The sequence below is a fragment of the Macaca thibetana genome, chromosome 3 (assembly GCF_024542745.1).
Source record: "Macaca thibetana thibetana isolate TM-01 chromosome 3, ASM2454274v1, whole genome shotgun sequence".
Classification (NCBI taxonomy): Eukaryota; Metazoa; Chordata; class Mammalia; order Primates; family Cercopithecidae; genus Macaca; species Macaca thibetana.
In genome coordinates this window covers 129,458,186-129,474,775 of record NC_065580.1, presented here as the reverse complement: position 1 = coordinate 129,474,775, position 16,590 = coordinate 129,458,186, and the positions used below count along the sequence as shown (strand labels likewise).

The 16,590-nt window shown below is 44.6% G+C and overlaps 1 protein-coding gene across 2 annotated transcripts in view; it reads right to left on the bottom strand.

The window, feature by feature from the left end:
* Positions 1 to 14,588: 14,588 nt before the first annotated feature.
* The window catches only part of VKORC1L1 (vitamin K epoxide reductase complex subunit 1 like 1), a 166,576-nt gene continuing 164,574 nt past the window's right edge, over positions 14,589 to 16,590 (bottom strand). The window contains exon 3 of one of the 2 annotated variants that reach the window (XR_007724154.1): positions 14,589 to 14,625. Coding sequence is in view for 1 of the 2 variants with exons in the window: in XM_050783603.1 (XP_050639560.1) it covers positions 15,025 to 15,197 (173 nt within the window). In the remaining variant the exon portion in view is untranslated. Of the gene's footprint in view, positions 15,198 to 16,590 lie in introns of both variants that reach the window. The other variant, XM_050783603.1, reaches the window with a different exon arrangement.

Here is a 16,590-nt window from a genome sequence, read left to right as displayed (position 1 = left end):
CTCAGGTGTATTTTTGTATATTTTGTCTGGAGATTTTTTTTTTTTTTTTTGAGATGGGGTCTCGCTCTGTTGCCTAGACTGCAGTGCAGTGGCACAGTCCTGGCTCACTGCAACCTGTGCCTCCCGAGTTCAAGCAGTTCTCCCACCTGAGCCTCCTGAGTAGCTGGGATTATAGGCACATGCCACCACACCCGGCTAATTTTTGTATTTTTAATAGAGATGGGGTTTTGCCATGTTGACCAGGCTGATCTCAAACTCGTGACCTCAGATTATCCTCCGCCTCAGCCTCCCAAAGTACTGGGATTACAGGCTTGAGTCACCGCACCCAGCTGTCTGGAAATTTTTCATTGTAATCTGTGGGGATAGAAAGGCTTTTGTGGGCTTTCTCAATCTTCTCCTGTAGCAGCAGTGCTAACAGTTGATTTTTAAGGCCTCTTTTCAGCTCTTTGTGTGGGCTGATGTATTGCTTCCTAAGCCAAACATCTTTTCCACTATAAATATGGACAAATACTGTTCAAAAAAAACCTACAAATAGGCATTGTCTTGCAAGCCGATTCATGATTGTCCATAATCTATATAAATTTAAAACAGATTTTAATATTAAAGGATTAATTAACTAAAATCACTTAATTTTAACTCCCTTTTTTCCACTAGTGATCCTAAAATTGAGGATTTTAAAAAATCTTTTTAAAAGGCTTTCTAAACCTTTTAACCTCAACCGTTTCGTTAATTGCTTAGTTCTGTGACTCTGGCAAGAGCAAACGCTACAGGTGGTGTTGTCCAACAGCCAGTAGAGGGAGCGGCAGGCTTCTTCACTGCGGCTGGGCCTGGCTCCTCCTCTAGGAACTTGGCAGCCCTTGCAATTCAAACAGCCTCAGTGTCCCATGACCCAGGGGGCTGCTTGACCAAAGCCATGAAGACCTGGACCATCGTGTGCTAGCTGTTGCAGTTTAAGACATTACACTTACAACAGGAACTGCTGAAGCATCTTTAATCCTGGTGTTTGAATATCCTCAACAGAATTTTTCTCTGCTATTCTCTCAGGGAGAGGAGATTCAAGATAACAGCCCTTAATGAGTCTGATTCTATTAGTGCAAGCTGGGGCTCTATTAACTTGCTTAAATACCTCCACTACCAGAGATCTTGTGGGTAGGGTAAGAATCATGTTTTGGTTGACTTTATAACCTTATTCAGCAAAACAATAGTGTTGGGACTCAACTGCAAGTCACTGTGATACGATGTTCTGTGTCATTTTTTCTTTCTTTCTTTTTTTTTGAGACGGAGTTTCACTCTTATCACCTAGGCTGGAGTGCAATGGCATGATATCAGCTCACTGCAACCTCTGCCTCCCAGGTTCAACCGATTTTCCTGTCTCAGCCTCCTGAGTAGCTGGGATTACAGGCGCCTGCCACCATGCCTGGCTAATTTTTGTATTTTTTAGTAGAGACGAGGTTTCACCATGTTGGCCAGGCTAGTCCTGAACTCCTGACCTCAGGAAATCCACCTGCCTTGGCCTCCCTAAGTGCTGGGATTACAGGCGTGAGCCCCCGTGCCCGCCTCTGTGTCATTTTTTTCTACAGCATGTTACTTCCTCTGAAGCATTTGACTCTTTAATCATTTTAGTTTTTTCTTCAGGCATCTGTTTCTCAAAGAACTGCAGCCTGGCTTGTAGCCCCAGCTCTCATGCTGACATCTCCTCCCTAAGGTATACACTCTGTCTTAGGGTTGGGATTAGGTCTGCCAGGAATGGAGCAAGAGGACTTGCCTTCAAGACCCAGCTTAGGTAGGGTAGTAAATAACTTTGCATCCCTAAAAGGGACTCTTCTGGGCACAGATTATTCTTGGGAGTGGACACCATATTTGGAATGTGTTCCTCTGGGACCAGCAAAGCTCAGAGTCGATGGATGAGTTGTCGGGTTCCCTAGTGTCTGGAGTCCTGGTACCCTGGCTGCTTTCAGAGCATGGAGTCCTGCCCCGTATCTCCCCAGAGTTCTCCCCTTCTCTCCCATGAACTTCTGCAAGTCGGGGCTTCCCTAGCTCTTTCTCTTACATATGCTTCAGATTACGTTTACCTCATGGTAGCTTTGTCTCGGTTGTTGGGGACACAAAGATGAACACAGCGGAAGTGCTATGGTAGGGGCACGGTGGAGAGACACCGAAGTGTCAGCAAACACCATGTGCCAAGTAAGGCCTGAGATCAGGAAGTAGCCTCGTGCTTTTCTGTAAGGTGTTTGCAGTTGGGGTCAGTTGGGATGTGAGTGCAAAGTAGGGCCATACAAAACTGTAGAGACTGACAATGACCAGATTTCAGAGGGTTCTGGGGGCTGAACTAAGGAAATTCAAGTTCAGACCACAACCTGTGAGGACAGTGGGAGGATTACAAGCAGGATAATGAGATGACCATGTTTCTATCTTGTAAAAGAGACTTTATTTGTATGAGTGTAGACAGATTGAAAGGGTGGCAGCCCACTGAAAATGAAGGTCATTGTCCTCTAACCAAGAGGTTGGAGTGGGCTGTAGAAATGGTGAGGAGGAGAGGAGTATCTTTTTTTTTCTTTTTTTTTTTTTTTTGAGACGGATTCTAACTCTCACCCAGGCTGGATGCAATGGCATGATCTTGGCTCACTGCAACCTCTGCCTTCCAAGTTCAAACGACTCTCCTGCCTCAGCCTCCCGAATAGCTAGGATTACAGGTGCTGGCCACCGCGCCCAGCTAATTTTTTGTATTTTTAGTAGAGATGGGTTTTCACTATGTTGGCCAGGCTGGTCTTGAACTCCTGACCTCGTGAGTCTCCCGCCTCAGCCTCCCAAAGTGCTGGGATTACAGGTGTGAGCCGCTGCGCCCAGCCGGTATATGGGATATTTCAATAGGCATACAACGTGCAATAATCACAGTAGGGTAAATGGGGTAGCCATCACCTCAAGCACTTATCCTTTTCTGATAAACATCCATTTATACTCTTGTAGTGGTTTTTAAATGTATAATTAAATTATTGTTGACCATAGTCACCCTGTTGGGCTATCAAATACTAGATCTTATTCATTCTTTCTATTTTTTCATACCCATTAACCATGCAAACTTCCCCCCACCTCTCCCACCCCACTGCCCATCCCCGCCTCTGGTCTGCTACTCTCTGGTCCTTCTCCTCTCTCTGTCTCCAGAAAGCATGGACTTCTTGGTTACAGCCTGTAGTGGTAGCTGAGATTGTGAGGCCTGGGTGAAGATGTCAGTAGGAGGGTCAGAGGATGAAAGTCAGCACCATGAGCATGCCAGAGCCTTGTGGGAGAAGAGAAAATCCAGAAGGAGATGAAGAAGGGAGAATTGGAAGGATCAGAAAAGAATTGAGAAAGAAGGTGTCATGGAAGCCCTGAGGGCAGGCAGTTTCAAGGAGGGAATGATCAACAGTGTCACATGTCACCAACAGGATGGAGTGGGACCAAGGAGCAGCCACTATGTGTGGAGGACACCAGGCCCTTGAAGCAAGAACAGTTTTGGTGATCACTTGGGCAAGAGCTAGGGTGTGGGGAGTTGAGAAGCAAGGGGAGAAAGTAGACACAATGAAAGAGGCTTGGTTAGGCCAGGCGCAGTGGCTTATGCCTATAATCCCAACACTTTGGGAGGCCATGGTGGCAGATCACAAGGTCAGGAGATAGAGACTATCCTGACAAACATGGTGAAACCCTGTCTCTACTGGAAAAAAAAAAAAAAAAAAATTAGCTGGGCGTGGTGGTGCGCTTCTCTAATCACAGCTACTCAGGAGGCTGAGGCAGGAGAATCCCTTGAACCTGGGAGGCGGAGGTTGTAGTGAGCCAAGATCACACCACTGCATTCCAGCCTGGGCGACAGAGCAAGACTCTGTTTCAACAAAAAAGAAAAGAAAAAAAAGGCTTGGTTCTGAAGCCAGTGGGGAATGTTTGTAGCCTGACCCTCTTAACTGCCCCAATACCCCAGACTGGAGTGTGCAGTGTATGGGGGCCTGCTGTGACCACAGCAGTGCTCAGCTCCTTGGATGTAGGACAGGGAACTTGCTTGGTGGTTCGACCTTGAGTTGGGGTTCTTCAGGGAGCGGTTGTGAATGTCGTTGCTGATCTTACTTCTGGTCGTCTCGTTACAGATCCCCTGCAGCTTTTAGTCCTTGCAATCCCTCTTCTCCCTCTTCACGTGGAGACCTCTCAGATGGGAACTGAGAAAACTACCTGGAATGAACTCATCTCCCTTCCAGTCATTTTTGACTGACTGCTGTTTTCCCCTCACCGTGGTCATGATGGAACTGTCTCGGTCTTGCTGGAGGTTTGGGCAGCAGTTTCTGAGGGTCTTTCCGTTTCCCTCCTGGAGTTTCAGCCTCTCCACGTGTTTGTCTTCCCAGCTGGTGGCCATTCTCCAGTCTCCCTCCGGACCCTCCCTCCTCAGGCAGCAGTTGCTTTTTTACTTCTGTGTTATCAAGAGGCTGTTTGCTCCACAATCGTTCCTCAGTCCCCCGAGACCAGTTGTCATTCTGCTGAAATTTCCACTGTCATTCTACTGCACTGCACAGGCCACCAATGACTTCTTGGTTAGCAAATCCAGTGACTTCTACATTGACACTGTCAACCTATTTTTCTCTCTCTGTCGCCCAGGCTGGAGTGCAGTGGTGTGATCATAGCTCACTGCAGCCTCAGACTCCTGGGCTCAAGCAATCCTGCCTCAGCCTCCCGAGTGGCTGGGAGGACTACAGGTATGTGCCACCGTGCTTGGCTAATTATTTTATTTTTATTTTTTGTAGAGACAGAGTCTCAGTTTGTTGTCCAGGCTTTTTTTGAACTCGTAGCCTCAACTGATCCTCCTACTTTAGCCTCCCAAAGTGTTGGGATTACAGATGTGAGCCACCGCGTCTGGCTTCTGGCCCCTTAAATGGAGGCGCTTTATGGTGTTCTGTCCTGGTTCACTCGCTCCACAGTTGGTCTCTGGAGCATAATATCCACTCCATGGTTTCATGTAACTCCTTGCAAATAAAGCTAGTGCTAGTTTTTTTCTTTTAGTTCTAGACCAAATTAGACCTCAAACTAGACACACTTTTTGACAGAAATCTCTTCAGAGTTATAAAGGTACTACAAACTCAGATTTCATTTGAAATAATATATTTTTTTGTAAACACCCTAACCTTGACTCTATCTGTTCCTTCACTCCTCCTCCCCGCACACAATGTACGCAGGTCCTGTTAACTTTACCTGAGGGTGACAGGAAGAATTTCACATCTTTAGACGCTTACTGGCATGCGTATTGCTGCTGGCCAACTTTATAACCTCATTCTTGCATTCTCGCTCACCCAGGGGTGTTACAGTGTGTTTCTCACTGTCTGCCTCCATTTTTTGTGGGTCTTCCAGAATCGCTGCCAGCACCAGCCAGAGCATGCCCCTCTTCCTTGGTTGCTCTCCTGTATTGACCAAATCACACCCAGCATCTTGATAAGTCAGAGCCTTTTTGATCTTTTCCCAGATGGTTCTTTCACCCCGTGTCCCACCCCTCTCTAGCTGTTTCCTAAAACTCTGGGAGGTTTCTTTCCTATGGGCATGTCCTTGTGTTGTTCCTGCCCTGGCTATCTGTCCCTGTCCCTCCCATCCCCCCCTTTTTTTTTTTTTTTTTTTTTTTAAGATGGAGTCTTGCTGTCTTCCAGGCTGGAGTGCAGTGGCGAGATCTTGGCTCACTGCAAGCTCCACCTCCCAGGTTCATGCCATTCTCCTGCCTCAGCCTCCCGAGTAGCTGGGACTACAGGCGCCCGCCACGATGCCCGGCTAATTTTTTGTATTTTTAGTTGAGACAGAGTTTCACCGTGTTAGCCAGGATGGTCTCGATCTCCTGACCACATGATCCACCCGCCTCGGCCTCCCAAAGTTCTGGGATTACAGGCATGAGCCACCGCGCCCGGCCCCTCACATCCCCTTTTGAGTTGAAAAGTCATCAGGGTCGAGTGCAAGCGTCATCTCTGTGGAGTCTCCCTTCTTGAGTCTATAGTAAATGTTTGGGGGATTACAAGAAGTAGAACTTGACTAGAGCTGCCCTAACAATGACTGCCATTTATGGAGAAATTATTGTGGGACAGATTGCATTATGACACTTTCCATCCGTTATCACATGTACACTAGAAGCAGATGGCCAAGAACAGGAGCTTTTCTGCCATTTACTAGCTTTGCAACTGTGGACAAGTTAATTACTATCTCAGTGTCAGTGAAATCTGAGGATTCAATGTACTTCCACATGGAAAACAAGCAATAAATGGTAGCGGTGGCCTCTGGGAAGATTTTCATCCCTCTTCATCCTCTCATAAGATAGTAAGTACTGTTATCGTTCCTATTTCACAGACGAGGAAACTGAGGCTCAGGGAGAGTGGGTAATTGTTCTGCTTCCCCCAACACATGGCTGCAGGAGTCATGGCTTCTTCATGTTTTCACTCCGGAAGGTCTTTAATGCAATAAATACTTACTGAGCTGATTGGAAAGATGGATCTGCAGCCCCAGAGTCAAATTGAGAGAGAAATATAGAAGTTGTCACCTGCACGGGGGTGGTCATTGCAGTTGTTTGATCTCCTCGAAGTTCTGTAGTCTTTCAGCGTCCACACGATTCAGCCCCCCTTTCAGCAATGAGCTGTGTCTTTCTTTGAGGTAGATGATCACTATATCTAACTGTCACTCAGATCTTTTGTTGTGAAAATTTGCATGTATTTGCCTTCTTTCTCCAGCTGGGTTAAGTGCTTTCAGGGCAGAGGGATTGTACCTTGTATTTCTGTGTATTAACTCCTGCCTCTTTTAGTCCCTGTTTTGTTTACTAAGATAATAGGTCAAATCTGGGAAACAATAAGTCTTAATCTCAAAAAGGAATTCACCCATTTCTAAGAGACGACCAAACAAGATAATTTGGTGTGTTTTAATTTTTTAGTTTTAGTCAGTTGCAGCCCGAACCTGGCTCTGCCAGCGTTCTCACCTGGCACTGTCATTATTTATTTGGCTTGATCTTTGATCAGACTGTGGGATCAGGAGAGAGAAGGAGTCCTATTTATTGTTGCTTCCCATGTACTCTGCAATATCTAACACAGCATGCGCTAAATAATACCTACTCAGGGCATGGGTGAGATCTTAGAGCCATGTTTAATCACTCACTTTGTCCTTTTGTTTTGCTTTTTTTGAGATGGAGTCTCACTCTGTCACCCAGGCTGGAGTGCAATGGCATGATCTCAGCTCACTGCAACCTTCACCTCCTGGGCTCAAGCAGTTCTTTTGCCTCAGCCTCCCAAGTAGCTGGGATTACAGGCGCCCACCACTGTGCCCAGCTAATTTTGTATTTTTGTAGAGGCGGGGTTTCGCCATGTTGGCCAGGCTGGTTTCGAACTCCTCACCTCAAGTGATCTGCCTGCTTCAGCCTCCCAAAATCCTGGGATTACAGGCGTGAGCCACCATGCCTGGCCTTTTCTCATTTTTTTATCCATTTCATTTTTTTGCCCTCCTCAACAAAGTTATGTTGCTTTGTCTTGTGGTTTTTTTTTTTTTTTTTTTTTTCATGTGGATTGCTGAACCCCACCCAGCCCCTCGTACCCTCTCCAGCCAGCTCACACTCGTTTGTCACAGCTCCTGGAACTCCCATTGACACACAGGGAATAGCCACCCACAGTGGACTGTGCTGTTCTGTTTTCTCCCTTAAATTTATCGTGCTTACAGAATGCCACTTCTGCAAACTATAGTCAAGTAGGAGGCAATGGCTCGTGGATATGCTCGCTTGCTCATCCTCTTTGAAAAGGTAACCAACTCTGAATTCTTTTATCTTTGAGACAGAGTTTCACTCTTGTCACCCAGGTTGGAGTTCAGTGGTATGATCTTGGCTCAGTGCTGCCTCCGCCTCCCAGGTTCAAGCAGTTCTCCTGCCTCAGCCTCTCAAATAGCTGGGATTACAGGCGTGCACCACCACACCTATCAAATTTTGTATTTTTAGTAGGGATGAGGTTTCACCATGTTGGTCAGGCTGGTCTTGAACTCCTGCTGAGATTACAGGTATAAGCCACTGTGCCCAACCCCAGCTCTGAATTATTTATTTATTTATTTATTATTTTATTTATTTATTTTTGAAACTAAACCAGCCTGGTTTAGTTTAATTTCATTATTCATTCATTCATTCATTCATTCATTCATTCATTCATTCATGACAGGGTCTCGCTCTGTCACCCAGGCTGGAATGCAGTGGTGTAAACACAGCTCACTGCAGCTTCGACCTCTGGGGCTCAAGCAGTCCTCCCACCTCAGCCTCCCAAGTGGCTGGGACCACAGATGTGTGCCACCAGGCTTGCTAATTTTTGTATTTTTTGTAGAGACGGGGTCTTGATGTGTTACCCAGGCTGGTCTTGAACTCCTGGGCTCAAGCAGTCCGCCCACCTCAGCTTCCCAAAGTGCTGGGATGACAGGTATGAACCACTGCAACTGGCCCAAAGACGTATTTTTACTTATAGTGTAGTTCAGCCTTAAGACTGTACCAGCGGATAGAGGTGGAAAAGTAATGTAAAGCGAATATCAAATTACGTTTACAAATAAAGCAGTTGCTCATTAAGGTTTTTTTTAAAACCTCCTTTTTTATTCTGGGTTACATCATTCCCTGGCTGTCTTTACCCCAGCATCAGTGAGTCCTGCAGTCACTATAGCCCCCTGCGAGGACAGATATTTTGGTCACCATCAAGTGGATCTTTATTTTTATCTAACTTTACAATTCTGCCAGTTCTGACCCTTACATTCTCTTGCCTTGAATCCCAGGATCCGCCTCTGGTGTTCACTGTGGTCCAGTGTGGTTCTAACTTGACCCATCAGAAGTCATCTGAATCGCTTTGTGTCTTTTTTTTTTTTTTTTTTTTTTTTTTTTTTTTTTTAGCACCGCTGAGAGTGCTGGGGAATAAAAAGGGGGTCTTCACTAGGCAGAGACAACCAAAAGGTGCAGCGTTCCTTTTGCGAGAGAGATACTGGAAGATTGCTAATGAAACCAGGTATCCCCACTCAGAAGCCAAGTCACAGTGTTTGGAAAGCAGCCCATTTACTTGAGCAAGACTGACACCACCTGTGTGTCCCTTCCTCCCCGAGTCAGGGCGACTTCCACAGCAGCAGAAAAGTGCCTCTTGGACTGTTCATGGCAGACCAGAACGTTTCTGGCCTGGGTTTTATGCTCATCTGTGCTAGCAGGGAACACAAGGTGGAAATAAAAGATTTTCTAGTATGGAAATAAAGAGTTGGCATGAAAGTGGCTACTGAAAAGCATCTGAAATCATTTCTGTGCGTTGCGCTGTTTTCAGAGCCTTAACTATGTGTGGACTTTGGAGAAACTGCTGCTCCAACACCCCCACCATGTTCAGAGCAGCTGGTTCCAGAGGGCATCTGCAGAAATAGCCCCATGGTCCTAGGGCCGCCGTGTTTGTGTAGCAAACCGGGCCAGCCTCAACAGGGAGTGAGTAGAAGACTTTCACAGCTGCTGTTCGACTCCTCAGACGAGCTAAAGTCCCACATGTACCAACAAATTCATAGAAACGCTGTCATGCTGCAGCACTTAGCAGGGTCTGTGAGCCAGTTTCCACATAGTTAAGCTGGCAGTGTCTGAACTGGAAGGTTAGAGGTAACTGGTTCTCCCAGGACATCGTTCTGACCTCAGCCATAGGGTCTTGACAGAAATGGGCAGATGAGTGTAAACGCCCATTGGCTTTATCATAACGGATGCCACTGAGTGTGACAAGACCTCCTTAAACAACTCTGCCTACAAATCAGCATTCCATGGCTTTACACCCCGAAATGACGCCACCTACCCCATCCCAGAGCACAGTCTTTCCTTAAGGAATCTCTCCTCCCTCTCTTCATGGGCTCCAGTAAGGCAAGGATGGTGCATCAGTTCTGATTTGAAGTATATGCTTTGAAAAAATATTCCTTTTGGTGTCCAGTCAGTTGGAATACAATGAACCGATAGAGTCTTTTTTGTTTTGTTTTGTTTTCTTGAGACAGTCTTGCTCCATCACCCAGGCTGGAGTGCAGTGGTGCAATCTCGGCTCACTACAACCTCCACCTCCGGGGTTCAAGCAATTCTCCTTCCTCAGCCTCCCAAGTAGTTGGAACTACAGGCACCTGCCATCACGCCCAGCTAATTTTTTTTTTTTTTACATTTTTAGTAGAGACGGGGTTTTGCCATGTTGGTCAGGCTGGTCTGGAACTCCTGACCTCAGGTGATCCGCTTGCCTCACCCTCCCCAAGTGCTGGGATTACAGGCATGAGCCATTGCGCCTGGTGGGGGCAGTGTCCCTTTCCACAGGTCTTAAGTTCCAGTACAGAGCACACTTGTTCTAGTCCTTGAAGGATATCTCAGCTGTATTTCAACGGATTCATCTTTCTTGCCGATGCTACCTTTTTAGAGGATTATACATGGAGTATTCAAGGTAAGCTAAAGTAAAACTATGGAAAAACAGCTCATTAATACATTCTGAGTGTTCACAGAACAGTAGGCAGTGACACATTTTATCATTAATTCTTGACAATCACATATATCATAAACCCACAGGAATTCCAAGATCTAGAGGTCTGAGGACTCTGAATCTTCTGCAAGTTACGTATGATTTAAGAGAAAAAGAATCAACCCTGTATACCTTAGAAATGAGGTTACAGTATTGACTTCAAGAATATAAGGCTCCTACCGAGTCTAAAAAGACCTCGTTTCAGCTTCTTTTTTGGAATGCAACCCTACAGTTTAAGAATAATGGGAGCACAACTTCCATAAGCACCTTCTACGTTTATTTTATACCAAAAAAGTTATGTGCAACAAATAAACATTCTTACATATTTACATTTGGTTTTATTTACCAGTTAGCGAAACGGCGCCTTAAATCTCTGATAAAGAGTATTTCTATCTAGATTAAAGGGGAAACCTGCCCACTGAACTCCATTTTAAATGAATGTTTACTCTGGAGCTTAAAGCACTAGTAAGAAATCTTTCTCATGGAACATTCTAGACAGATCATACACCTAATACTTAGGTCATGCCTAATACAGTTTTATAACAAAACATTTCACCTTTTCTAGGTGAATTTGTAGTAAAAAAATGTTTAGCCAAGTAGCTGGGGCTCCCACCCTTGCCTTTTTTGTTTGATGGAAGGGTAGTTGTCACAATTAGAAACCGTAAGTGCTGCCTGAGGTGTCTGAAATGTTTCACCAATGCTTGTGTGTTGGAGGAAAAGACATGAAGACAGAAACTGTATCATAGGTCATTAGGTCGTCTCCCCAAATAGGTTACCAGAAGTCACAGAGGGTCTCCTTGTTGGCATCTAATATTGATTTTCAAGACAAGATCTCCTGTCACTCTTGGTACCAATCTAAGTTACGAAGAAATTGCTGAAGATAACTCTGTACTTTTGCCAATAGTCTTTTCAAAAACTAAATGAAAAACAAAAGTCAACAAATAGTTTGTTGTTGTTGTTGTTGTTTTGAAACAGTGTTTCACTTGTTGCCCAGGCTGGAGTGCAATGGTGCAATTGGGAACTCACTGCAACCTCCACCTACTGGGTTCAAGCAATTCTCCTGCCTCAGCCTCCGGAGTAGCTGGCATTACAGATGCCTGCCACCATGCCCAGCTAATTTTTGTGTTTTTAGTAGAGACAGGGTTCCACTGTGTTGATCAGGTTGGTCTCGAACTTCTGACCTCAGGTGATCCACCTGCCTCGGCCTCCCAAAGTGCTGGGATTACAGGTGTGAGCCACCATGCCCGGCCAGCGAATAGTTTTAATTTCACTGTAGTCTTGGTCCTCTTTGAATGTAGTCTCTTTGAATGAAAATAGTCAATGCTTTGAACATCATTTGAAAATAATGAATTTAAGGAGAGGACACATGTATAAAGGAACAGTGATTCTGGGCACACAGCCAGTTAACCCTGAGTTATTTCACCAGAAATTTACTTTTACTGAGAGCAACTAGCTGTAATGCAAAACCAAATGAAATCCTCCAAATCACCCAGATTCCCTAGAATTTATCATCTAACCCCAATTCGTCTTATTTCTTCAAATGATATTTGTGAGCATCAAGTCAATAAATGGCTTCATTTGGAACAAATTACTTTAAAAAGATGAAGCATGGAGTTACTGCTAAAAACAAAAGTTTCCCCTCATCTGTCCTTTAACACTTGTGGCTAGTAATGCTGCAGTGTTCAAATATTCAGTCTAAAACAGGCAAAACAATCTTCTAATTTTATAACACTGGTGATTCCCCCCTCTTCTGGGCAGAATAGAAGGTATAGAAGGGAATCTGAATTCTCCAGGGCAAAAAACACCCAATAAACACCACCAGGGTTCTGTTACTTACTGAGACACTGGCATTACAATGCTGTTATGACAGGCAGTACGTGTTCCTCTCTCAGTGAGATAAAAGGGCATTAATCTGGGCCAAAAGAATGTGGCAAAAAAAATTTTATACAACTGAAACAGTGGTTTCACCGAGGTTTAGAAAAGCAAAGGAAAAACTGAAAGGGTCTGGCTGACCATTTTCCCATGTTTTCTCAGGTAAGAGTTGAAGACATTTGCAAGAATGCAACATCAAGACAAGCTTTAACTATACTCTGCTGATTGATACAAAATAGGATGAAAAACCATTGGATCCTGGGACATGAGGAACTTGTTTAGCACAACCGGTGTTATGTGTACCACAGTTTTAACCATTAGGCCATTTCCACTGTAGCTTAGAGAAAAGAACCAGAGGACTGCCTTGGTAGAGCTGGACACACTGCTATAAGACGGCCTCGCTGTACAGCCCTCAAACGTGAGGACTTCTTTCTCCATAGGCACCAGACGGCCAATCAGTGCTTTCTAGAGTTCTTTAACTACTTCAGAATACAAGAACAGTACATCCATACTCCAACAGCCATTGAAAGATTCACATTCATGGGAAAACACAAGTCTTGATGAAATCTTGAGTTAAGCTATCTTTTAAGAAACTGGTTGAAACTGGTGAAAAGTTCATTACAATTCAGGCTTGATACCTGCCTCGGGCCAGAAGACCTACGTTGCATCAATTCTGAGTCAGTGGAAGCTACAGAATTGTTGCTGACCCTACACATTTGAGTTTACAGAGCAGAGCCTGTCCCCTCCCTTCAAAGAGAAGGCAAATAAAGCACTCAAGAGGTACTGGTCTCATTGACTGTTTTTAACATAAAATGATTAATCAGATTGGAAGCAAAAACATTACTGCTGCTTCCCAACCGGAGGAGTGAAATGATCACACAGGACCCTTCTGCAGAGTGCGGGTTTTCTACCTGACGGTGAAGACGGGAGGGCAGGACACTTCTGCCCAAGGTCAACACACAAAATATTTGGTTTGAGATTTAAGACAGAAGGCACTTTTAACATTCTGATATCAGATGTTAACCATACAAACGTCCTGTCACAATTTCATTTGGGTTTACTTGAATCCCCTTCCAAAATTCTTCTTACTGCATGTGTGTCATTATGAGAGCAGTGGCGACACAGCCAGATTTAGCCTTGAGATGTGTCTACCTGTTCCTATTCTCCCGATGAAGCAAACTGCGCAGCATGTCAGCCCTGAAGGTTACAAATCCAGTATTTGACTGCAAAACAACTAAATTAGACATCCGAGTGGTTAGTGCAGAAAGAAACAGTGAGCAAGAACACTGGCTCCCACGCTGGAGCGACGGGGCTTAGACTGGTCTTTTCCATCATAATACTGTTTGGTTGACTGTCACCAACGTTAAGGAAAAATATCTGCATGAAAATTCAACTGGTGGAAGAATCTTTACCTAATAATGCCAGGCTTATATTTCCAGCTTTTCTCCAAAGAAAAAATACCCATTTTTGGTCGGGTGTGGTGGCTCACACCTGTAATCCCAGCAGGCCGAGGCAGGCAGATCACAAGGTCAGGAGATTGATACCCTGGTGAAACCCCATCTCTACTAAAAATACAAAAAAAATAGCCGGGCGCGGTGGTGGGCACGTGTAGTTGCAACTACTTGGGAGGCTGAGGCAGGAGAGTGGCGTGAACCCGGGAGGCGGAGCTTGCAGTGAGCCAAGATGGCACCACTGGGCTCCAGCCTGGGTGACAGCGAGACTCCGTCTCAAAAAAAAAAAAAAAAAAACGATTTTCGCATCCTTAGTGTCCTGAAGGCCTTGAACTTGAAGGTCTGGCCACATGACTCATTCTGTAAGGTTAACAATTGGTCCAGTTTTATGACTGGACACAATCTGGACTTGAACGTTCCAATTCAATTTCTTCCTTTCAGAAGAGGGAGATGAAAGGGAACCAACCACCCTATTATTATTTTTTTCACCCTATTATTTGCTGCAACAACAGCGGCCAGTACTTTCCACAAGATGCTGTGTATAGGCTATTTTCACTATCTCCTCAGTCAATGCTGAACTGACAGTTCTTCAGTGCTACACTCCAACTAAACTGTACAGTAAGTTCTGCAGAAATGGATCTAATATTTCTATCTTTATTTACAAATATCACATAAACGGATTCTAGTTGAATCTACATGTTTAAATCCATTGGCTAAAAACATACTACATATTGTAAACATGGTAATATTTAATACAGTATCTATTCTAGAATATTTTCATGTTATGATCACATTTGTTATACCTGAAATTGAATTTATACACATTAAAGAATTACTAGCAATGGTTGCTGACTTTACAATTGAGGGCAGGGGGCTAGGGCTACATTTTATCATTTCAGAAACATCTTCAAAGTAAAGTTAAAGCTTGTCTTTGATTGGCTCGGCGTATCCTTTTTGTATCCATATTTAAAATGAAGATTGACACAGAAATTAGCGAGGGCCCCTTCTAATTTACAGGATTTTTAAAAATCAGTTTGAGATTCTTAGGGAAAGTGTCTGTTGTGAATAATAATAATAATAAAAACCTGCTGCAAAATAAACTGAATGGAAAAGGGGCTTGAGACTGTCAGGGCAGAGTCTGTCGGGCGTCAGTCCTGCTTGGGCTGTAGCTGCCGCTTCCAGGCCTCGTTCAAGTAAACTAGTCATTTGTAGTTGATACTGAGAAGAAGGAAGTTCAGCACGTACGTGACGACGCAGATGATGCAGAACTCCTTCAGCACAAAGTACAGAATGTAGGCCAGGTACAGGGACCCCACGACCGACATGATGGAGGACGTCATGAGGATCAAAGCCGCCACCGCGCTTGCTGTCATGCCTGTAAGAGAAGAGACGCGGGCTCAATCAGGCCTTGGCGCTGGAGAGAGGCTTTCTGAGTGACAAGGACTAACACTGTGTGACTTGCTGCGGTGTTTGAATACTGATCTTCCTGCCAAACTCTGAAAATTGAGAACAGAAATACTGGTTTGTTTCGTTAAAATTATACAGATTGACTCTAGCAAAATGCCAGTTTTTTGGCTTTTTTTTTTTTTTTTTTTTTTTTTTTGATACAGAGTCTCACTGTATCACCCAGGGTGGAGTAGAGTGGCACAATCTCGACTCATGCAACCTTTACCTCTTGAGTTTAAGCAATTCTCCTGCCTCAGCCTCCAGAGTAGCCAGGATTACAGGCACGTGCCACCATGCCTGGCTAATTTTTGTATTTTTAGTAGAGACGGGCTTTCACCATGTTGGCCGGGTAGGTCTCCAACTCCTAACCTCAGGTGATCCAGCCGCCTCAGCCTCCCAAAGTGCTGGGATTACAGGCGTGGGCCACCATGCCCGGCCAAATGCCAGTTTTATAGCTGCAATGTTTTTGATTTCTCAATCTTTCAGGTGAAATATTACTAATTTCATAAACTAACCTAGTTGAAAATATGCACACAAAGCAAATATGCAGTCTCACAATCACATTACGCAATGAAGCTGACTTGTAACATCAACAGCCCCGAGACACCAAATGAATAAAGGGACATGAGGACCGCAGCCTTTTTCTTCCGAGCTGCACACATTTGGTGAGAACCTTCTCTGGTTTTCACTACAGCCTCCCCATCTGTGGAAAGTAAAATTTGCTTTTCCATGTTTAGATCAGATTGATTAAAAATCCACAATGAGAGGTGACTACACCAACAAGTTGCTGAGGAGAGAAAAACTCTTGCTAAACATTCCAGGAAGGGCTCACCCTGGTGGATAAGGGAAACCACAGTTAGCTCGTTGGCTGTATGTGGGCCAAACCCGATCAAGAAAAATGGTGGACATGTGTGCTAAACCCAGGCTCTCAGTACAAAAAGGCACCTAAAGCCAGGCGCGGTGGCTCATGCCTGTAATCCTAGCACTTTCAGAGGCTGAGGCAGGTAGATAAGATGTCAGGAGTTTGAGACTAGCCTGGCCAACATGGTGAAATGGCGTCTTTACTAAAAAATACCAAAAAAAAAAAAAAAGAAAAAGGAACCATTAGTTGGGCATGGTATTGTATACTTGTAACCCCAGCTACAAGGCAGGCTGAGGCACGAGAATTACTTGAACCCAGGAGGCAGAGGTTGCAGTGAGCCAAGATTGCGCCACTGCACTCCAGCCTGGGTGACAGAGTACGACTCTGTCTCAAAAAAAAAAAAAAAGAAAAAGAAAAAGAAAAGAAAAAAAAGGCACCTGAATTCTGGACTCTATCTTCA